Source organism: Rattus norvegicus, chromosome 3 (assembly GCF_021556685.1).
Source record: "Rattus norvegicus strain SHRSP/BbbUtx chromosome 3, alternate assembly SHRSP_T2T, whole genome shotgun sequence".
NCBI classification, from domain to species: Eukaryota; Metazoa; Chordata; class Mammalia; order Rodentia; family Muridae; genus Rattus; species Rattus norvegicus.
In genome coordinates this window covers 154,597,499-154,620,787 of record NC_141536.1, presented here as the reverse complement: position 1 = coordinate 154,620,787, position 23,289 = coordinate 154,597,499, and the positions used below count along the sequence as shown (strand labels likewise).

Below are 23,289 nucleotides of genomic sequence, written 5' to 3'. Positions count from 1 at the left end.
CGCCTGCCTTATCCCTGCTCCTGGAGCAGACTTTTCGTGCTATGACAAGCATTACTGAGCGAGCTACCACCAGCACTGTTCACCTCCCTTGGTCCTCTCAGGGCTCTCCTCCCCCACTATACCACACACATGCAAGCATGCATTCAAGACGCTGAAATATAGACACGTAGAAACATGGGGCACACAGCACATGCACACAGGCACACAAACATACATGTTCACACATGTACATGGGCGTTTACAGATACATGTACACAGCACATATGTAGACACACTGTACACATGCAGACACAGACAACAGGCACAAAAGAACTCACACAGAGACAAACACAGGTAAACACAGACACGCACCACCAAAACAGCCACATGCAAACGTTCAAATACGCTCAAGCACAAAGATACAGAGACGCACATGACTAGGTGAACATACAGGTACCAAAGCTCACAGATCCGCACAGACATGTACACACACACCTGCCAGCCCTCAGCACATCTTCCAGCATGTGACATCTGGGAGCAAGCCCTCCCAAGATCTGTGACGTCACAGCCTGCTGCTCTGAGACGCATGGTATAAAGGGTTTCACTGGCCGATATGAAGGAGGTCGCCTCTGGGCATCACCTCCAGTAAGGAAAGGGGGTGGCCAACTGAAGGCTCTTTAGGGACACACAAACCTTCTTCAGGTGTTTGAGGAGCCCAGCCTGGGCCAGGTGACTAGCTGGCTGGCCCAGGCCCTGAGTTAGGACCCAGCTCTCTAACTTCTAGTTCCATAGTCTGTCTCCCAGAGTAAAAGACTGATGGAAGTCACTCGTTGGCTCCCATGGCCACCTGAGCCACCCTCCACGCAGGAGGCTCCCAGATAGACTTCCTAGTGAAGTCAGGGACAGCCATTGTATCCTGGAGTCTAAACTGGGTCCCAGGGAGTGACTTCCTCATAGTCCTGCTGACTGTGTGGCTCTGTCACCACCCACGCCGCCCCAGCAGCCCCTTCTAGCTCCCTGAGACAAGGAGGCTTGTTTCCAAGAATGCTCTACAAGCAGGTCATGCCCTGGGCCAGCCGCATAGGACACGGGCATTTCTCATAATCAAAGAACATGTGGGCTGGGAAGGATTTAGCAGCAGGGGGCTGCCAGGAGCTGGGTGAGCCATGAGGCCCTGGCTTCTTCAGAAGCACACAGTAGCAGTTTCCTATCTGTGGGACTACTGCGAGATGACATGGTACCATCTCTGTACAAGACCTTTTGACATGTGACCGAGTGCTGGGGTCCCTAGGCAGGGCCAGTGCCGGAGTCAGTGCAGGGGAGAGCACTGGCTGTTCTGACAAGAAAACCCGCCCTCCTCTGCCTCATTACAGCCTCCCATCCCCCTCCAGACTCCACTCTGATTAGCCTGTCTGTCTCAAGCAAGAAACAACCCTTGGCTGTAATTTCAGCTTAATCTGAGGGAACGGGTGCTCATGTTTTGAGACCCAGTGGATGGTGGAGCGATGCCCTCTTCTGGTGGGTTGTATTTACAGTTTCTGGGGGGTTTTTTGGTTTGGTTTTGGCTTTCTTTTTTGCCCAGGGAAGCTCTCGCGGTGTCCAAGTAAGCCCTGAACTCCTCCTGATCTTACCATCTTAGTTCAAAGAACGATCAAATCGCAACTGGAAGAATAATTGTGACAAGGAACCAAAAGCATGTCTTGTGTCCCAAAGGTGGACATTCTCAGAGTGTGTGGGCCCTGTGTGCGCGGCTGTGACATACTGAATTTTACATCCGTCCCTTGCTTTCTCAAACCAAGGCTTAGTGCAAAGAGCTCACCTACCTGTGATCCTCCTTTCACCAGAGTGACAGCCATGGGTGTGCCCCAGGGCTGGGAAATAAATAAGGTGCAGTTCAGGGATGGGGACTTGGCATCAAGTTCTGGGCCTGAGAAGGCTCTCAACTAGAGAGGGTTGATGAGTAAACTCCAGAACGTTCTCAAAGAAAGACCCATGCCAAGCTGCTGGCTTTCTGCCCTTGGGGACCCCCCTCCCATTAACACCTCAGGCCAGTTCACTTGCCCCCAACTGGAGCCAGCTGCCCATGACATTTTCTTGACTGCTTATGTTTGCCACCAGCACACCGAGTTACAACTATGCACCCAACCCAGACAAGCACTGGATCATGCGCTACACGGGACCCATGAAGCCCATTCACATGGAATTCACCAACATGCTACAGCGCAAACGCCTGCAGACCCTCATGTCTGTGGACGACTCCATGGAGACGGTAGGCCCCGCCCCTCGCCCCCCCCCCCCCCAGCAGGCCTCTGTCCTAATCTGAAAACCTAAGTCAAAGAGTCAAGCACTCTGTCCACCTGGGAAAGGGGCTTGGATAAATCCAGAGGGAAGGCCTCTGACTCCTGAACTTTCCCCATGAGCCTATGCTGCTTGGTAAAAGCCACGGCAACCTGCTGCTTTTCTTTCTTTAAAAAAAAAAAAATAGAGTCTTGTTCTTTATAACCTGGGGAGGCATAGATCTCACTAAATAGCTAAACTAGCCTCTGACCCATGGGGAGTCTCTTGTCTCAGCCTCCTGAGTTCTGGAATTACATATAAAAACCACTATTTGCTTGGCTGCTTTTGTTTCTTAAAAAAAAAAAAAAAAGCAAATCAAACAAACAACGACAATAACAAAAACCCACTTAAAATTACAGTAGCTTTACTGAGCTGTGACTCATGCCCTCAGATAAAGTATAGGACGCAATGGGTGTTCGTTTTGTTTTTAAGACAGAGTCTCCTGTAGCCCACATTGGTCTAGCACTCACCATGTCACTGAGGATGACCTGGAATTCCTGATCCTCCTGCCTCCACTTCCCACATTCTAAGATGACAGGGAGTGCCACGTGGTTTATGCGCTGCTGAGGATTGAACTCAGGGCCTCGTCCACACTGGGCAAGCGCTCTAACCAGCTAAGTAAGCCACGTGCACAGCACTCGCTGACATCAGCTAAACCTCGTGCACAGCGCTCACTGACATCAGCTTGGCCACGTGCACGGCGCCATGTGCATTCACATGGAGTTGTACAACCATTACTCCTGTCAGGTTTGAACATCTTCATCACCCCCTCCCCCCCAGCGGGAAAATCACCTTCCCTTAACCGTCACCCCAGTCTCTGCAGGTACTAAGCCCTTCCTGATAATCTGGGCATTCCGTTACACATGGATCATAAAAATATGGCCTTTGGGGACTGGCTTTTTCCATCAGAACACAGTTTTCAAGGCTCACCCATAGTGAAGCCTGTGCCGGAATCCCCAGGACCCACGGGCGCGGGAAATCTGACTCCCAAAAGTTGTCCTTGACTTTCACACACATGACAGAATGTACTCATACACACACCTCAGATATTAAGGAATTATATTCCACTGTGTGGGCTAACAGCTTACTCAAAAGGGATCCATAGCTATCTAAATTTAGATCAAAATGATATAAAATTCAAAGTCCATTCCTTGGCCACGCTAGACACAGTTCGTGTGCTCCATAGCCACGCCGGCCAGTTGCAGACCCTCATGCAGGACTCTATTTCAGGGTATAAATGCCTACCCTGGCCACATCCAGCTTCCCTCCTTCATTCATTCATGCATTCATTCATTCATCCAAGGTTATTTATTAAGGGTCAGCGCAAGTGGGACATAGCTACCAGCTGCCAGAGAGAAAACTACCAAGACCCTCACCCCGTGGGAACTTTCCACAACTTAACGAGTGTAAGGAACAGTTGAGGGCAGTGGCCTTATAACCTGTCCAGTCCCAGGGGCCTTGCACAGAAGTGGATTTGCCCCAGGACATGGATGAAATGGGAAATATGCTGACACCAGAGGTCTCTAGTTCCTTGCCCCTCGCACTAGGCTAGCCACGTCACCTCTGGCCTCTGTTGCAGATCTATGACATGCTAGTGGAGACGGGCGAGCTGGACAATACCTACATCGTGTACACCGCCGACCACGGCTACCACATTGGCCAGTTTGGCCTGGTGAAGGGCAAGTCCATGCCCTATGAGTTTGACATCAGGGTCCCGTTCTATGTGCGGGGCCCCAGCGTGGAAGCTGGCTCTCTGTAAGTTTGTCTCCGGTATCCGTGCCCCAGGTCCCAGGCTCACAGGGAGACCTTGGATTCTGCTTGGTCTGAAGCTCAGCACAGGTCCAAGCCACGCCCTTCAGGGGCACAATTCTAGAACAGTTGAACCAGCCATTGTGTAGCCCAGGGTGGGTTCCAAGGAGTTGTGTACCCTTCTTTCTGAGGCAGAAGCCAGGAGCTATGAACTCCCATGAAAACCAGCGAGGTGGGGCTCTGGGCCAGGAAATGCCAGAGCATGGGTGTTACCAGTGCGTAGGAAGATGCTTTGATTTCCACCCGTCTGGGCAGTCGCTGGTCTGGTGGCTGTTGAGGAGGAAATCTCAGAGAGCCATTGTCAGCTGAGCCTGCTCCGGTGGCACCACGGAGCAAGCTTTCTGCCCTCTGCTCTTTCCTCAATGGGCCGAGGCCCTCAGCCATTCTCCTTGGCCTAACCTCTGAGATGGCAACCTGAGGCAGAAGTGCTTGTAGGCGGCAGAGATGAAAGAAAAGCTACCAATCATGGCCGCCATGTCAGGTCCAGTCAGGTATGCACCGAGGGAGGACTGGGGCTTGCACAGAAGCCTTACAGCCCATCTTCAAAGCCAACAAGGGAGAGAGACAGAACGATTCTAGTGAGACAGCTAGCTGAACATCTGTCCACAAAGTGGCTGGAGTGACAACCCATTCCCCAGCCACCCTGCTAGTTAGCCAGGTCTTTTCTGGGCCACTCTCACTCACACGAATAGCTACTGAGTGGATCACCCTGATGTGGTCCCAGGAGTGGGGTCCCCAACCATATGGGGCTTGTCACGAGACTCATTGTTAAGAGCTAAAGGCGTCACACAGCTGCCTAGAGGAAGATCATTCTGGGTAGAGTTTAACAGGGTCTTAGAGGCCAGACTGTGCATGCCCAGCCAGCAAGAATCAACAAGAGGGCGGGCATGTACCCTAGAGGCGAAGGAGGTTAGCACTGGCGCAGGTAACTTTGACAGTGTAGCACCGGACGGTACGGCTGGAACTGGGCTCCGTAAGGGTCAGAGGGTCAGGATGGAAGCTTCCTCACTTGCAGATGTCCCTCCCCCTTCACCTCCAGATGCCTCTGTCCCAAGCTAAGCTACCACCCAGGTGGCCAAGTTTCCACTCCCCCTGTCTCCCAGGAACCCCCACATCGTCCTCAACATTGACCTGGCCCCCACCATACTGGATATCGCTGGACTGGACATCCCTGCAGACATGGACGGGAAGTCCATCCTCAAACTACTGGACTCAGAGCGGCCAGTGAACCGGTGAGAAGGGAGCAGGACAGACCCAGGGGAGGAGGCTCTCTAGCCAGGGTGAACTCAACCATGGGTAACTGGGAGGACCACTAGTCTGAGGATCTAGGTGCCCTGCACTAACCCGTGCTTGAACGAAGGGCCAGCCCTCTCTGGGATTCTGTCCTCCCATTTGGAGCTAAGGGCCTTCCAAAGCTAAAATGATGAAAGTCCCAACGTTAACAGTAGCACTGCTGTGTACCAGGGCACTCCAGCAGGTTGGCCCGCAGCGTAACCCAGTAATAGTAACCCAGTAAAAGGAGGGTTGTGTTATTTCAATCCTAGAGAGATAAAATGATAACCAAGAATTCAGACTCTTCGTCCCAATGGTTATGGCTTTTATGGCCCTAGTGATGGGTGGTGTGACTTACCGGGACATGTTCCAGGTGTCCTGGGTGACTGAAGAAGCATCAATGGACAAAAAACAGATAGGAAGGAAGGTGGCTAGAGACGAGGAACCAGAAAGGCAGGAGCGACCTCTTGTGGTCAACCATGAAACTGCCCCTGGATAGCATCTTTCTGTGAGCCTTTCCTCACTTTTCCTCCCAGAGGGCCCAGTTCTGAGACCTACAGGTGGCTGCCCCTGTAAGACAATACATCCTCCAACAAAGGGGGCTGGAAGGACACATGTGCAGAGTGTAGGGGCACTGGACACGTGAGAATCGGGGTACAGACAAATGCCCGTGTAACTAGGTAACGTCAACTACAGAGAGGTATTCAGACCACATCTTGGAGAAGCAGCCCTGCCCCTGGGACATGGAGAACTTTCCAGTGTCACTCAATGACTTCCACCTGCCCCAGGTGGAAGGACCTGTGGACAGGGCTGGGGACACGGGGACCCTGCAGACAGGAAGCTGGACCTGCTTGTTTTCTAGGTTCCACCTGAAAAAGAAGCTGAGGGTCTGGCGAGACTCCTTCCTGGTGGAAAGAGGGTGAGTTGCTGGGCAGGGAGACCCCTGTGAGGAGCGGCCACAGACTCTAGGAGGCGAAATAGTTCTGTGCTGGTGACTGGGTGACTCGGAGGCTTATGCCCAAATCCCCTGTCACGATTGGGTGACTGATGCAGAATTCGAATCTGGAGGCCACATGTCCCCTTTCAACATACTTGGCAGAACCTGTACAATGTCATCACTGTTCATTTAATCCTAACTCAGGCCATCTGGGGCAAACTGGCTCCTGTAGACTTCCCGTTAAAACCCAGGTACTCCTAAGCAGCCAGACGCCCTGTCCTCCACAGTAGGTCTCCACAGAGCTATGTAGGGGCTGCAGCCTAGGCAAAGACAAGTTGCCTCAGCATCCCACCCAGTCCAACCAGCCCCGCATCTCCCTCAGCAAACTGCTCCACAAGAGGGAGGGTGACAAAGTGAACGCCCAGGAGGAGAACTTCCTGCCCAAGTATCAGCGTGTGAAGGACCTGTGTCAAAGGGCTGAGTACCAGACAGCATGCGAGCAGCTAGGGCAGGTGAGGAGATGACTGAATCCTCCGGCCCTCTGGGGTGTGGTTCCCAGGGTTCCATGGGAGGCTCTGGTCCCTGTCTGGGTAGCAGTGTCCTCTGGGTGTGTGACCTTGCACCAGGAGGCAATGGGCGTCACCCTCCTGCTGACTTGTGTGGTATACTCTTGTATTTAAGAGTTTATGGGGCTGGGGATTTAGCTCAGTGGTAGAGCGCTTACCTAGGAAGCGCAAGGCCCTGGGTTCGGTCCCCAGCTCCGAGAAAAAGAACCAAAAAAAAAAAAAAAGTTTATATTTATGTTTATATTTAAGCTTTTCATCTATAGGGGAATTAGGAAATAGCTTTCAAGATTTTTTTTTTATTTTAAAGAACATTGATTACAAGAGAGACGCTAAGTAAACGTCTAATCCAGGTAGTATCCAGAGAGAGGAAGGGCTGGCCTCCGGAGGAGGCCTTTCCAAGGTGGGTTGTAGAGAATGGGGAAGGAGAGTTAGCCGGGCATGAGCCTCAGAAGGTAGGGAGAAAGGGAGGGAGGAGATGAGAGGCCGGTGGACACGTGGAACAAGCAGGAGTGGGCCCCCACTCCCCCACACCCAGGGCTGTGAGGACAGCAAGGAGCTGTGATATAGTAGACTCCGGGCACCCGGTGAGTGGATTGGTGGGGGAGAGGGGGGTTGAACAAGACCTTGAAGAGCAGTCAAGGACACTGGGCTATTACCACAGCTCCAGCACACCAGGTCCCCCAGCCGTTTCTGGGACAAGGCTCTTTCCTGTCAGCAGGGATCCTCTCCAAGTGGGGATCATGACATTCCTGCCGAGATTTTCAGCTTCACTGAAAACAGCACCCACGAGTACCGGAAGAGATTCCGGGGGAGGGGGGCTGAGGAGAGCAGGAGGGGCAGGTGGGGAGATCGGGACTAGGTATTAGCAGCTCGGATCCTGAAGCTCAGGCCTTAGAAGGTTTTAAGTGGGACTAACATGGCCCTGTGGGGAGGCTGATCGACCACTATGAGGGACATGGCTTTAGGCAGACAGGAACAACTACACCAGAGGCTGCACCGGTGAACGCGGTGGTAGGTCCAGCTAAGTGTGGACGGGAGCGAGAAGCAGGCATTTGGAGTTGGCAAGGGTATGGACGGCATTTGCCAAGCCGAGCGTGGGCAGGGAGAGGAGAGGTGGGTGTGGCCAACGGGACGGGGGTGGGGCGGGGTGGGGGTCGTGACCCCTGAAGCCCTGTTGTGTCCCACAGAAGTGGCAGTGTGTAGAGGACGCTTCTGGGGCGCTGAAGCTGCACAAGTGTAAAGGCCCGGTGCGGTTCGGGGGCGGTGGTGACAGAGCCCTCTCCAACCTGGTGCCCAAGTACGACGGCCAAAGCAGCGAGGCCTGCAGCTGTGACGGCGGCGGCGGCGGAGGGGACTACAAACTGGGCCTGGCTGGACGCCGGAAGCTCTTTAAGAAAAGTATGTGTCATGGGCCTGCCCAAACCAGGCAGGAGGAGCAGCCAGGGCTCCGGCCATGTGAACTTTCAAGCAATTCCACAGATGCTCATCTCCAGGCCTGGGGGGGGAGAGGGGTGTCCTTGGAGCGAGGGTCACAAGCCCTCACAAGCTACCATTCGAGAGGGCAGCAGTGCTAGGACAGGCCACTAGGTGGCAGTGTGGAAGGGACCAAGGCCAAGCTCATAGGGCCAACTGGGCACTGTAGGCTTGGTGCCTCCCTCCAGGTAAGGCTCTCTGGTCTAGAGAGGGTAGCGGTGTTCTCAAACCTCCCTCTAATGGTGAGAGAAGCAGGCCGACAGACAGACAGACAGGGCCTGACAAGAAGGCAGGTGGCGTGGACGGGCCTTAGTGCCAAAGGAGGATTAGGTCACCAGAACATACTAACAGTGTGCTTTCACACTCCCCTGCTCCCAAAAATCCATCTGTGGCCCACACGTGTGGAGGTTGGGCTATCTTGCAGGAGTCAGCTCTCTCCCTCTACCACACGGGCCACAGGGACCAAACTCAGGTGTGGAAGCATCTTTACATGCAAAGCCCCAGCTCTCCTGAAATTCAAGTCACCTCTTGCTTAGCCTACCCAATGTAATGACCACCGCCCCCCCGTGACCCCTTCCCAAGGGTAGATCTCCCAAGCCCGTACATCAAGCAACACTGAGACTCGTGATGGGATTCATCTCTGTCCCCATTGAAGATCCATGGCCAGGGATGCCTGGCCAGCCTGCCCCAGCCCCACTGACTTTATCATCCCCTCTGCCGTCCACAGAGTACAAGACCAGCTATGCCCGGAACCGCTCCATCCGCTCTGTGGCCATCGAGGTGGATGGCGAGGTATACCACGTAGGCTTGGATAACATGCCGCTGCCCCGCAACCTCACCAAGCGTCACTGGCCAGGGGCCCCTGAAGACCAGGATGACAAGGATGGTGGAAGTTTCAGTGGTACTGGTGGCCTTCCAGATTATTCTGCCCCCAATCCCATTAAAGTGACCCATCGGTGAGAGTCTGGCTGGAGGTCAGGGGTAAAAGGGCAGGCTGGGCCTCACTTCACCCCTCAGGGTCGCTCACAACCCTTTTCTCTTGAGCAGGTGCTACATCCTTGAGAATGACACAGTCCAGTGTGACTTGGACCTGTACAAGTCCCTGCAGGCTTGGAAAGACCACAAATTGCACATCGACCATGAGGTGTGGCCACTGAGGCAGCCTAAGCTAGTGACAAGCATCCACAGGAAGGGCAGGGGGACCTGGCAGGGGGGAAAAGCAAGATCGGAACCCCAGAACCCACAATCCCAGAATAGGAATCTGAGTCATGGGATCTAGCAGCCGGCCAAAGGTCCAACCCTGGCTGTCTGAGGACAGTGCAGCATGCTTTATTTAGACCTGCAAGATGGCCCCCCGATAGAGCTACAAACCTTCCTATAATCTCCATGAGCTCCAATGGCGGGAGGAGCAGTCTGGTCCTTCAGGGAGGTCCCCCTTCCACGGGCAGAGCCACGAATGTAGATGTGGCTGTACCCTTCCCACCCGAAGTTGCCCCGTGGTTCCTAGGCTCCTCCTGTTCCCTCCCTCAGATTGAAACCCTGCAGAACAAAATTAAGAACCTTCGAGAAGTCAGGGGTCACCTGAAGAAGAAGCGGCCAGAAGAATGTGACTGTCACAAAGTCAGGTGAGGGAGCAGCGCAGGGCCCACTCGAGCCCTGAACACCAGTGCACCCAGGGGACGCACATGCACCTTTCCCAACTGCGCCCCATCCCCTTTGGTTGCTTTTCCGTTAGGAGGGACCGCCCTTCGGGTGACGCTCTAACAGGTCGCAGGGCCTTGCCTTGCACAGCTGGTTCAGTCAGGAACAGGCTTCTGCTCACTGCCTTTGGGAACTGCTGGGTCTGCCTGCCTGAGAGAACGCCTCACGCGAAAAGAAATGGAGTCTCTCTGCAGTCACTGCCCAGTGTGGTAGTCACCTAGCTAACACATGCGACTAGGGAACCTGGTACAAGAATCTTCCTTGATTTAAACTGAAGGAGCCACGCAGTTCTGAACACCTTTGCTGACTCGGGCCTTGTAAGATGCCGGTCCCAAAAGCCTCTTCTACGCATGACACGAATTAGCCTTCAGAAGCCAGGGCTGACACCAACTGAAGCCAGGCCCAGCCTCCAGTCCGGGTTAAATTATTTCCCACCCTGATCTTGTAAAGTCTGACTTGGGACATCTAAGCTAAACACAGAGCTGGCAACCAGGGGGTTATAGAACCCTCCATGCCACCCAGGAGAGGGTACAGGGGGCAAGAGCAGTGAACCCCACTGCACGCCTGCCAGGGTACCCTGCAAGGTTCTGACGCTGGGGCTTGGGGCTGTGGGGTCTGTTGCAGTTACCACAGCCAACACAAAGGCCGCCTCAAGCACAAGGGCTCCAGCCTGCACCCTTTCAGGTAAGGACAGGGGTAAGCCAAAGAGGTAAGGTGTCATGGCTACCTGCCTAGAGCTAAAACACACAAGGAAACTTAAGGCTGGACTGGCTTTCCCCTGGAAGGTGAGGTCTGTGCTGTCCCTGGGGAAGCTGTCCCCAGGTCCATACCAAGACCGTGACTAGATAGGGTGCTGTAGCCACACTAAGCAGTGGGTACCCATTTCTATGCTGCTGGAAGGTGGGGCTGAAGGAGGAGGCTACAGGAGGAGAAAGGCCCTGGGGTCTGGCCCTTGCTGCAGCCTGGACAACAGAGGGACCTGGAGCCCTTGATGACTCTGCCCAGCCACTAGGGTGAACCACGAGGCTGAGGTCATTGACTCCTAAGAGGTCCTAAGCGTATGTGGGCCTCTGTGCTCCCAGGAAGGGTCTGCAGGAGAAAGACAAGGTGTGGCTGTTGCGGGAGCAGAAACGCAAGAAGAAACTGCGCAAGCTGCTGAAGCGACTGCAGAACAATGACACGTGCAGCATGCCGGGCCTCACGTGCTTTACTCACGACAACCACCACTGGCAGACCGCGCCGCTCTGGACGTGTGAGCAGACGGGCAGGCAGAGGATGGGGGATCTGCGCATGGGCAGACAGGGCCAGGCAGGGGATGGGAGCCTGTGTATAAACAGGCAGAGGATGAGAGGTCTTCGCACGGCCAGGCTTCAGAGGGCCGTAACTGCTGGAGGTGTCTTAGGAAGCTGTGCCTGTTACTTGGCCTTTAAGAGCCCATCTCAGGGAGGCTGTCTGACAGACTCACGTTTCCAGGGGCACACTCAGAACCTGCTTTCTTCCCTCCGCAGTGGGACCCTTCTGCGCCTGCACCAGCGCCAACAATAACACGTACTGGTGCCTGCGGACCATCAACGAGACCCACAACTTCCTCTTCTGTGAATTCGCAACTGGCTTCATAGAATACTTTGACCTCAGTACGGACCCCTACCAGGTACCGGCTCTGTTAGAGAGAGAGGGAAACGGGCATGTGAGGAGACAGGCAGATGCCTGCAGAAGAACAGAGGAGTCTCACAAGGTCCCTAAGCCATGAAGGCTGAGTTCCGAGGCCACCCGGAGTCTGGGACTCTGTGCGGTTGACATGCGTCTCCCTCCATTGCCCTGTGTCTGATCTACAGTACGGCTCTCCCCTCTCCCTCAGGCACAGAGTGACTACAGGGCTCAGCAGGTACTTGTGTGGACGCTGGCCACCTTCCGGGCACTCTAGACTGCCATGGAGACAAGCAATCCTAACATTCAACCAGCATAGCCCAAGGCAAGCTCTGTGCAGTGTCTCCCTATCGTAAACCACCTCAGTACAGATGCGGTTGAAGTGCCTCAGACCCACACAGGCAGGAAAGGTGCCTAGAAACCAGAACTCTTGGCCCCTTAACCATTCTGGAAGGTGACCTCTGTAATGTCCAACCATTCGACCTCACTCAAGAAGCCCGACACAGGGCTGGGGATTTAGCTCAGTGGTAGAGCGCTTACCTAGGAAGCACAAGGCCCTGGGTTCGGTCCCCAGCTCCGGAAAAAAAAAGAAGCCCGACGCCGCTCCATGCGGTGCGACTTCAGAATGTCAGCACTCATGGTACAAGTACCACAGACCGCCAGTTACCACAGACTGCCAGTCTTCCCGCTCTGACACTTTAGCCCATACTTTACGCCAGTTAGTGACCATCAGTAGTGCCAGACTAGGCAAAGCCCCAAGACCCCTGACCCACCTCCATACCAAGTCCCTCCATCAAGAGGAAAAGGGGGTACTGTCAAACCCAAGACTTAGACCTGTCAAACCGGGCTATGCAAGATCCCTAACGCCTAGCTGCGGAAGTTCAAGGTTAAGCACCCACGCGTGGTTTGTGTCTTCTCCTGAATTCCCATTTCCACTGAGCAGACCCGGCAGAGACTCAGCCATCATTTAACTCCCCAGCACTGTGGCTCTTGCAGAAATCAAGGTTGGGTGTTAATACTGCCCCCGTAGCACCTCCACTCCCCGCCCACCTGAGTTAAGTGCCCTAGTGTGAAGAGATTCCCAGGACATGCCCCATTGACCCCTACCCTTTCCCATCAGCTGATGAACGCGGTCAACACACTGGACAGGGACGTTCTCAACCAGCTGCACGTCCAGCTCATGGAGCTAAGGAGCTGCAAAGGCTACAAGCAGTGTAACCCCCGGACCCGCAATATGGACCTGGGTGAGTTGTGTCATGTGGAGCCTACAGAGAAGAGCTTATGTCACGTCTGCCCCATAGATGAACCCAGAATCGCAGGGAAGCCGTGCCTCTGGGAGCAGAGAACCCATACACTCTACACAGGACACAGACTCCTCTTTTCCGTTTTCCTCCCTCTTGTTCACTCATCCTTCACGAAGAACTTAGCCTCCCGAGTTCCAGGGCAGCAAATGTATGAGCAAGGGGGTGGAGCTGCTCAGGGCAAGGACCCACACTAGGAGGCGTCTGGCTTGAACGGAGTGAGACAGGAACACGCAGTATGCTGTGTTCATCGGAGCTCTTCGATAGATCAGGGGTGACCATCGTAGAGGAAGCAACTGTCAGCCGCTGAGGAAACCTGGAGCGCTGGGAAGTGGGAGGAGCATAAAGTCGCCCCGTGTGGCTGGAACTGTAGTATGGGCCACAAAAGAAAGTTGAGGCTTGATTGCTTTGGGGAGGGTTGACGGAAGGGTTTACATTTGGGCAGTGAAAGTCAACATTTTAAAACGGCAGTGATTACTAAACAGAGGATGACGCTGGATCCAGTGGCACACAACATGGTTATCCAGGGAGACTATGCCCAGGGCTCGGTAGGAGAGATGATGACAGACTTGAGGTTCAGTAGGAAGGCCCACACATGGTGATACAAGGTGAATAGCAGAAAAGGACATGGCACAGGCTACCCCTGAGTTCAGGATGAGTGGGGTAAAACCAGCACTTCTATGTCCTGTAACTCACTCTGTAGACCAGGCTGGCCTCGAACTCATATTCACCTGCCTCTGCCTCTCAAGTGCTGGGATTAAAGGTGTGCGCCACCACACCTGGCCAGCTAGATGTCATGTGTTTATTAGCGTCAGCCAAGTGTAAAGGGAACTACAAAAGCTGTGGACATGGAAGGCCTAGGGAGCGTCTGTGTTACGATGCCTCCAGTTCCTATCAGGAAAGTGGGAAGTTGAGGAGACAGACCCAGGTGTACCAGACTGCCTTGCAGTAGGGGGTGGGGGAAGTGGGGAGTGGGTGTTTCGAACAAAGGGGCCAGAGTGTCTGCAGCGGAGAAAAGAAACCACTGGACTCTTGAGTGCTACTTTGTGACAGTTGTGCAATCTCGTGTAAGTACTGTGCCAAGCACAATGCCAAATGGTCATGTGTGGGAGTTGTCACAACAGCTCTGAGGTGACCCTACCCCAGCTTAACAGTGAGTAAAGTGAACCCACTGAATGACTCTATACCCATGTGCTTGGTCATACCACCATATCCTCAGGGATTCACGGGGTCCCCCACCCACCCACCCACAATGAGCCTTGTGCAACACCAGTACCCACGCCTGTGCCTGCTTCCCCTTCTCCATCAGTAAGGCAATCGTGAAGGAAGGCTCAATGTATACAGACTGACTAACCGGGCTCAGCAGGGCGGATCTACAAGTCCACCTAGCATCATTCACTCTGAGCAAGGAACCCTAGCAACATTCTGGCACCGGCATTTGGCAAATTGAAGGCGGTTCTTAGCTGTGTCTTCCTTGGCGATCACAGGGCTTGCAGACGTTTGTACCATCTCACCCTTAACAGTTCTTAACTCTGTTCATCTCTTACTTAGGGCTTAGAGACGGAGGAAGCTATGAGCAATACAGGTATTTGCTTTTGTTCCTAAAGTTTGGGCTGAGTTCCCTCACCTTGATCTGTCCTGGTTAATGGTTGTACCTATTGAGAAACTGTCTATCTGGGGCATAATGACCGTAAGAGATAGATGTCATCTCTAGTCATCATCTTTGCATAGCCCTTTGGCGGGGGGGGGGGGGGGGGGGGGGGGGACACGGACAGACATGATTTCCTTGATCGTGTTTAACATGAATTTTCCTTTTGGCATCTGAATATTTAGGCAGTTTCAGCGTCGAAAATGGCCAGAAATGAAGAGACCCTCTTCCAAATCACTGTGAGTTGAAAAACTAGTTTGCAGACACGCAGAGCTGGTTCTGACTTGCTCGTTTGTGTTGCTGCTCTTGTCTGGCTTCTTCTTGTTGTTGTTATTGTTGTTGTTTTTGCTACTGGCCTTGAAGCCAGGAATCACTCATGCTAGGTAAGAGCTCTACCACCAAACTCCACCCAGCCTTAGAGTTTCCTCTCCGGAGCTGGGTCCTCCCGCATGTTCTATCTTTACCATCCTCTGCTCCCCTGCTAAGACAAAGCCATAGCCGCTTCTCCGGTAAGATAATGTGACTACGTTTCACACTTAATGCCTGATCCTTAGATCGCTGTTCTCTCTGTAACAGTCTGTAATCTTAGAGCCGAGATGTGCTTAGGTCCTACAGCTGACAGACACCTTGAAGGATGTGGCTGCAGAAACGCTGACAGTGTGTGCCTTTTTCAGCATGATGGCTGTCACGGGCCATGTGCAGACTGCAGCAACCTGCAGTTGGCCTCATGTCTAAATTGGAGACCCAGATCGTTCCCCAAAGGGTCCAGCTACAGCTTTGCCAGATTCTCTCAGAAATGCCAATGAGAATTCGTTTTAATATTGGTGTTAATACTGGTAGCTCCCCTTTGCTGCAGTGACCCACCTGGTCTCCCCGAATCCCTCTTCACCATTTGAACCTCTGTGACTTTACGAGGACAGTAAAAATGTGCCAGCTTCCAGGATATGCACCTCAAACCCTTAGTCACAGTTCTACCCCAATCCTTAAAAAGCAGTCACTGTGTGGCTGAGTGAGGCAAGTGGGTGGAACGACGCCTTTCCTCATGGCCTAAGTCCTCCTTTACGTCAGCCACATCCTTAGGGCAACACCTGCAGTGTGGGGCTGACTTCAACAGCATGGTCACCAAAGGCTGAGAGTGTACTTTGTTCTGCAGGGGACAGCTATGGGAAGGTTGGGAAGGCTAATCGGCCATGGAGAGGAACCTCCAAAACCAGAGGCCTCCTGTGGCTGCCCAGGCGTGCAAAAATCACCCAATTCCGAGGAGATCGATGCTGGAACTGGGAGACTTGACAGGAGGCAGGGTCTGCACTTGGGACAGGAAATCCCGAGGAGAACGCCAAGACTTCCAGAGGCTCATTGTTTTGCCCCGCTTTGCTTCGGATTGAACCTCACCGGCCGCACAAGGATGCGTCCTGACACCTGGAGTCTCCGCTCACCCTTTCAGAGGCTCACCAAGACAAAGGAACTAATTCCCATGGACTTTCCTCCAGAGATGGAAATTGCTGGGATTTACCCATCCCCTCCCCTGTACCCCCTTCCCCACTAGGGAAACAAGCTTGTTTTAACCTTCTTATTCTTTGGAGAAAGCACGGATGTCCCAGGTGCTGTCAACAGCGCAGTCTTGACAATGGTCTATAGCACAAAACAGTACCATTCACCTGGCTGGATGAGCCGGCTGCCCCAGAAGCTGCCTTCACTGTACATATGTGACTGCTCACATGTAACCAACACAGGGACTTGTAGGGGGAATCTCACTAATACGAAATCCCATTTTCAAGAGTCGCGGTGTCAATAAACACTCTGTGGCTGGTGTCAAGGGTAATCCCTTGAGCTTTCAGACATTTCTGTTCCTGCCCAGGATTCGTTCCTTTGTTATCCATATCCATCCCAGAACTGATGTTTTCTAAGGTACTGAAACCCCAAGTTGATGTGTGTCCTGTGTTTTAATGACATTGTATTTGTAAAGCAATTTTGTAGTATAAAAGTACCATCTTCCAGTGTTCACATCCCCCCCAGCCAATGACTAGCTCTTGGTATGAAAAAAAAAATCTTTGAATTTTTGTAAAAGGCTATCTTGGAACTTTTTTGCTGCACTATCATTTTATTATTTTACTCTTTTCTTGAAGCACTCAAGATGTTGTCCAACTTCAGCCAAGAGGGTTTGGAGAAGCAGAGGGTTATACATTAACATTAAACCTATCCGTGCGGCAAGGGATCTCACAGGTAAGTCTCACCGGCTCTGGGGCGGCTCTCTGTAAAGTGCTTCTCAACAGCGAAGCATTCAACTCCGTCAGCCCTTTGTTCTACTGAGTAGGGAGACTGGTCCTTGCGGCTGCCAGAGCAAAAGGCAGGCGGAGGTGGAAACCCAATGGGTCTCATCAGAGGGCCCTCACTCGCATTTCTCTCAACCAGCGGTTTTCAACCTGGGGCACCAACAACCCTCTTACGGGGGTCGCCTGAGGCCGTCAGAAAAGCACAGACATTTATATTACAACAGTAGCAAAGTTACGGTTAAGAAGTAGCAACAAAAATAGCTTTGCGGTTGGGGATCACTGCAGTATGAGGAACGTAATTAATGGGTGGCAGGCAGGAAGGCTGAGAATCACTGATCTAAATGGTCCCACAGTTTTCAAATGCCTTGAACAGGTCCAGGCTCCTAGGAAAAAGAACCGTTCCTCGGACCTCACAGACACTGAGCGCTCTTAGTCCTTATCCCGCCTTCACCTCTGACCTGGGTGTGGAGAGGAGAGGAAAAGCACGCTTAGGCTGAGGTTTAAATAGAAACCTTTATTTACAAGATAGTCGGCAAGGCGTCCAAAGCTCTATCCAACTGAGTCACCGACTTCGACGTGGTTTTGACTCCTTGCAGTGTAAAGGATGACATCGTCTGAAGTGACACTTAATATAACCGTGATTAACCCCCAATGTGTTCTCAGTGGTGTCGGTCAGTTCCTGAGAATTTACTGCTCTTGGAGTGACATTTCCTGTCTTCTTCAAAACTCCGCATTTTCAAAGGAAGAGGAAAAGGGAGGAGGCAAAGAAAAACAAAACTCAGCCCCGTTTTTAATCGCCTGCGCTGGAGGTAAAAACCCCTGTGCTTCAAGGCAGGGCCAGATTTCAGCCAGCCTAGAGGTTTGCTCCTGGTTAAGCTAGGCTTGGGGACAGAACCCTCGACCGCCATAGACAGAAAGGGACTGAATGGGCAAGTTGTTAAGTGGCAACCCTCTGTGTGGCCCCCGAGTCACCTCAGCGTCTCCTCCTGATGAGCCGATGGGGGCAGTCTGGAGAGGAAGTGCTCTAATACCAACAGAAACAGTACAGCCTCGTTTATTTTTGAAGAAACGTGTATCCTTAATATCATTTTGATCTTCATAAAATAATACATTTTTTTATTTATATATCTTTGGATTCAGCAAAAAAGTAGGTACTGAAAATGTCCCCACATCGTAAAAGCAGATGAAAAGAATACTTTTATACTGTTTGCCCCAAAGACACCTAGGTTTAACGAGGGGCTGGGGAGGAGGGGAGGCGAGGTAGGCAAGAAAAGTACAAAGAGAATGACCCAAAAAGATTAAAGGGCAATTCAGGTAACAACAAATCATCCCAAAGGCTAGTAAAAGGAAATCAGAATTTTGAACTGGCACCGATAAAAATCAGGAAGTAGAAAATATAAAAACATAATAAACTTCATTTTTCTCCCCATACAAAAAGGAGGTGCCAACCAGTTAGCTTGGAGCCGGGGTGCTGGAAGAACCAGAGTTGGGTTTTAAATGTCTTTCCAAGGGGAGGAGCACCACCCTGGCCTACACACCTAAGCGAGGAAGGCTCAGCCCTGCCCGGCCAGCTCTGAAGGTGTCATCTGCAAAGAACAGCACACAATGAAATAGGGCAGAGGGACAGTGGGTCAATCACAGGGGGTGTCCATTATGACCTAATCTACCCTGGGGGGGGGGGGTGTTCTGGAAACTCAAGCTTTACTCACTGAGAGCTCTGAGAATGAAGTGGTACTCCCTTCCGGGAGATGGAGAGCTGGTTAGACGTCTGACTTTGAAACACTAACTGGCTCTCAGAAAATGACACCAGAGACTTGAAAGCTACAGATGTTTTAATAACCTAATGTCATCTAACTGTTTGAACCTAAGAAACCCAAAAAATGGGTGTTACATACGCTTGGTTTCCCTACTCCAAACTGACTAGGACAGGTGCCAACAGGAGGCAGAGAGGTGGCGGGAGGGGCTGGCACAGGCTGAGGTGTCACTCTAACTCAGCACCCTGATGCCATGGAGAGGTAGGAAGAGACCCCATGAGCTGAGCAACAGGAGAGCTGGGCAGACACCAGACCACACACAGCAAGGGCCCAGGGCCTTTGACCTAAATGTGGGGCTCAGTCCTAAGTAACAGGAATCACCCGGGCTACATACTCAAGTTTTCCAAAATTATTATCGTTTAATTTACGGACTGCTTTAAAAAAAAAAAAAAAAAACCACAAGATTCTTTTTTAAATCAATTTGCTTCGGTTTTGTCTTTAAACTTGGTGCTTTTTGTTTGTTTTTTGTTTTGTTTTTGTTTTAAAGCTCATTTCCCCATATCTATTCTTTCCCCCAAAAATTAACAAAGTGCGTAGTTCTCTGGTAAAGAAATTTTTTAAAAAATTTAAATGCCTACATCTAAACAAATGATCGCTTTAAAAAGCCTTTAGATTAAGAGATCAAGGAGTGAGGCCTGTGAGGCGAGGGAGCGGCAGGCTGCCCTGCCCGCAGGCTGGGCACTGCTGATGTCTCTCTCCTCTGCTTGTAGCCTCACTGCATGGAGTTTACAGAAATCGACAATGTTAAATATTTAGTTTCACAAACTCTGTAAAAATGAGCTGCTGTGGCCTACAAAAAAAGGTATGTACATATTTTTACATAATACAATATCTTAAAAGATCATATTTACAAAAAGAAGTGTATTCACAGAAGCACTGCTAGCTTCTGATTCAGAGTGCAGTACCTGGCCGTGGGTTTCACAAGTTTATTTCAAAGCATTATTGCTCTACCATATAGGCAAAGGGTGACGCCAGTACTTGAAAGAAACAACAAACAAACAAAAAACAATCATGTTCTTGTCCTAACAGATTAGTGCAGACAAAAACCAGGAATGTGGTTCACCATTCCTCATGCCCTCAAGAACATTGCATTTCTCTGTGACTTCCTCAGTAAAGTGCACTTGGCTGCACATTGGGGCGGGAAAATTCAATATTGCCACCTCATTTTCCCTTCTGCAAAGCCATTAAACATCAATGACAAATCCTTGAGAATTACGGGGTATGGGGACCTCCTCAGGAGGAGATCCAGGACAACAGACTCTGGGGACTACCCCTGTAAAGGACACGAGCGTAGAAACACTGATTGCACTGACAGGAGAGGACACAGGGCCACTTGCTGCCTCAAGGCAGTCTGTGCTCCCCTTCCAGTGCTGCAGGACAGAAACCCTAGCCATCTAGATTTATGTGAAGACTTTGGCTGGTGGGGCAGAAGGAAGTGACGTAAGAGAGTGGTGATCATGAACATCCCATCTCCAGATCACATCCTCATGAGGCAGAACACCATGCCACACAGAGGCAGGGCATCAGGTAGACAGTGCGCTTCAGCTTGAGACCCAGTTCTGCTCAGATGACAGCACTTGGGAACACCCGGTGGTGGTCACGCTGGCCTTGCTTCCAAGCTGGATGCCTAGACAATGACTCCTTATGTCCCAATGGTCCTGTGCAGTGTCATCTGTACAGTGATTTCCTTCTCGGTCCCACCAGGGACATGTCAGCAGTATTTCTGTAACAGAGGAACACAGGGTCAGCACAGCAGATAACCACCCACTGTCCATACGCTGCCATGCACCGCTCTTAGAATCCACTTCAACACAAATATCTAACAGCACAGGGCCTTCAAACCAAATGCTTTCAAAACACTGTAGTAGTTTGTGTAAGTTCTATATCCAGACCGCTGTTTAAATCCCCAGAACACTGTTAGGGTTCTGGGTCTAAACAAAGAAGGCTTCCTGGGAGACGCTCGTACCTGATCAGGACCCATCGGCATGCCAGACATGGGCATGGGAGTCATGGTCATCTGTCCCAAGTGACTACCACTGCTGTTCATGTGCACCATGTTGTATGCTGCAGGGTTCGCCTGGGGAGCAAACTGCTGTTGGGGAAAAGAGCTGTGAAGAGAGGGTAATGTTACTTCCAAATCAATTCAGACCACAGGACAGACTGTCACAGTCCATCTATCGAATGTTCCTCTAGACAGAAAACACCAGAGAAATCTGTTGTTGTTGCTTGAGACAGTGCCTCTCTATGGCTGCTCTGGAGCTCCCTATATAAACCAGGCTGGCCTTGAACTCACAGAGATCCTCCTGCCTTTGTCACCCAAGTGCTGGAATTAAAGGCATGCGCTACCTCGCCCAGCCTGAGAAAAACTTGACAGCCTGACGGCCTCCTATTTTCACTTTCACAACCGCCAGGACTCAGCATGCTCAGACACTGCATAGTACAAAGCAACCTCACCGCCCGTGCCTCACTTTCTAAGAGCCAAGCATGTCAGCTCTCCATCCAGCAAGTGTGACTGGGAAACGGGGCCCAGCCCCAGCATAGGATGTAAAGTAAGTCACACACTTACCCATTCCTGGCCAAGTTCCCTGATGGCCACCCTTTCATCTCTGAGGACTGATACATGGGTGCAGTCTGGGGATGCTGCACCATGGCATTCTGGGAAGGCCCCATTCTTGATGACATCATTGCACTGGGAGGACTAGAGCCCCTACCAAAGGCTGGCTCTGGCGGTTGTCCCATTCCTTGAAGAAATGAACAGAAATCAGTGCTCAATGCTGCATCCTTAGGCTCTCGGCATGCTAGAATCAACAAAGATGGGGAGGGAAGGACGGAAAAGTCTACACATAGCTGCTCTGTTGCTCTGCTTCTCACCAAGATGACAAGGTCATTGGTTTAGAAGGAAAGATGCTGCCTAGAGCACCAGGGTGGGCAGGGCCGCACTCTCTTATAGCATCTATCTATCCTAGTCTATCCCAGAATCTCCCCAAAGGCAGGCCTGATTAGTGTAACCATGGTAAGTGCCCAAGTTATTGAGCAAAAAAGGGATCCTGTATCTGGGATCTGTCCCTCAGGCTCAAGTGTCCAGAGAAGCATCTTTCAATGCCGGGGCATGAAGAACAGGCAAGAGGAGGGTTATGTGATCCTCCTCAAATAAGGGGGAGAGGTTGCTAGGGCTAAAAAAGATGGCTAACTGAGAGAACACACACTCTCCCTGCAGCTCCCTGCAGCTCCACCAGACAGTTCTCCTGACAAACAAGATGGAGTGAGCAGCATTTTGTGTCACACACACACAGCAGACCTGGTGAAGCTTGTGACTTTAATAGCAGTACTATTATATGGGAAGGGCATCACGTGCCAGGCTCACCATAATTTGTCGCATACGGAAACTGTTGTGGAGGGGCTTGTGGCATTGCTGAGCCTGCCAAGACCCCGTCCATGCTGGGGGAAGCGGTGACGTTGGGAGGTGGGCTGAAGGCCTGAGGCTGTGGCTGTGACATCATCATCGCCATCCTCTGCTGCTGCAGGTGATGGTTCATCAGCTCTCGTTTCTGCTGGGCTGCCATTTGGGCATTAAAGAAAGCCTGCTGGGAGCCAAGAGAGACCAATTAACTTCAGTTCATAGAGGGCCCCGCAATACACAAGCTATCAACCAGACAGAACACTCACAAGTGTCTTCTCAGTAACTAAAGGGAAGTATACAAAAATCGTTCCCATGGCTTCCAAATGCTGCCCAGCGAGCATGTGCCCTCCCTGCCCAGGGTCAGAAGCATTTCCACGTTCCCAAATGCTCAGCGGCTCTCTTACAATACAGTAGTTCACCACAAAGGAAACCGATCTGGGTGAGCTGACTGATGGTTTTAATGAAGCAGCCACTTCTCTCCAGCCCCTCATCACTACCAAGCCAGAGTGCGGTTGAAAGAGAAAGTATAGGGGCTGTGTGACAGCCAATTCTTACAAAAACTTCAGAATTATTTTAACAAGCATGGGCTAAGGACCAGCCGGGCAGGAGCCCAGCCTGGACTGGACCCTCCTCTGCTAGGAAAAAAAAAAATACCTGGGACTGCAGCATGGGCCTCATCACAGCAGCACCAGTGGGGCTTTCCATCTTCATCTCCAGTGCCTGCCGGCTCTGATTTAAAAACTGACCAGAGTTAAGGTTAGTCAGGTCAAGTGGAGAGGTCAGTGAGCCCCATGGGCTTTACAAACCTTACCACCACCCAGCAAGATCCCCCAAACCCGCTGAGCTGGGAAGCCACATTTAAACTGGGTTGGTTGTTTCCATTCTGCAGAAGGAAGATGGCTCTCAGAATTAAACTGCGAGGACCAGGCTCCTTTCCCGGCACCTACATGGTGGCTCACAGTCACCACTACCTCCACTTCTAGTGGACCCCACACCTCTGGCCTCTGCAGGCACATGTATGTGTACAGGCAATGGACTGCACAAACACATTAAAAATACAGTGAGCCTTAAAAAAAGAAAAGAAATTCCAAGCCAGCCAGGGCTACAGGGAGAAACCGTGTCCTGAAAGAAA

The 23,289-nt window shown here is 51.8% G+C and overlaps 2 protein-coding genes across 38 annotated transcripts in view; one reads left to right on the top strand and one right to left on the bottom strand.

Moving 5' to 3' along the window:
* Positions 1 to 16,748, top strand: part of Sulf2 (sulfatase 2) — an 82,511-nt gene extending 65,763 nt beyond the window's left edge. For 3 of the 4 annotated variants that reach the window (XM_087652400.1, XM_087652399.1, XM_087652401.1), the window contains exons 6-21: positions 2,098 to 2,248; positions 3,896 to 4,071; positions 5,229 to 5,357; positions 6,260 to 6,316; positions 6,717 to 6,846; positions 8,088 to 8,298; positions 9,101 to 9,329; positions 9,421 to 9,517; positions 9,904 to 9,998; positions 10,699 to 10,758; positions 11,157 to 11,326; positions 11,583 to 11,725; positions 12,842 to 12,965; positions 14,574 to 14,607; positions 14,856 to 14,909; positions 15,824 to 16,737. In XM_087652400.1, the coding sequence (XP_087508526.1) occupies positions 2,098 to 2,248; positions 3,896 to 4,071; positions 5,229 to 5,357; positions 6,260 to 6,316; positions 6,717 to 6,846; positions 8,088 to 8,298; positions 9,101 to 9,329; positions 9,421 to 9,517; positions 9,904 to 9,998; positions 10,699 to 10,758; positions 11,157 to 11,326; positions 11,583 to 11,725; positions 12,842 to 12,965; positions 14,574 to 14,607; positions 14,856 to 14,909; positions 15,824 to 15,854 (1,891 nt within the window). In that variant the 3' untranslated portion in view covers positions 15,855 to 16,737. Of the gene's footprint in view, positions 1 to 2,097; positions 2,249 to 3,895; positions 4,072 to 5,228; positions 5,358 to 6,259; positions 6,317 to 6,716; positions 6,847 to 8,087; positions 8,299 to 9,100; positions 9,330 to 9,420; positions 9,518 to 9,903; positions 9,999 to 10,698; positions 10,759 to 11,156; positions 11,327 to 11,582; positions 11,726 to 12,841; positions 12,966 to 14,573; positions 14,608 to 14,855; positions 14,910 to 15,823 lie in introns of all 4 variants that reach the window. The other variant, NM_001034927.1, reaches the window with a different exon arrangement.
* Positions 16,749 to 17,437: 689 nt separating this feature from the next.
* Positions 17,438 to 23,289, bottom strand: part of Ncoa3 (nuclear receptor coactivator 3) — an 83,248-nt gene continuing 77,396 nt past the window's right edge. For 16 of the 34 annotated variants that reach the window (XR_015683447.1, XR_015683449.1, XM_087654805.1 and 13 more), the window contains 5 exons: positions 22,812 to 22,898; positions 22,122 to 22,338; positions 21,324 to 21,498; positions 20,724 to 20,865; positions 17,438 to 20,480 (listed from right to left, as the gene is read on the bottom strand). Coding sequence is in view for 31 of the 34 variants with exons in the window: in XM_087654805.1 (XP_087510931.1) it covers positions 20,469 to 20,480; positions 20,724 to 20,865; positions 21,324 to 21,498; positions 22,122 to 22,338; positions 22,812 to 22,898 (633 nt within the window). In the remaining 3 variants the exon portion in view is untranslated. 34 annotated transcript variants of the gene reach the window in all.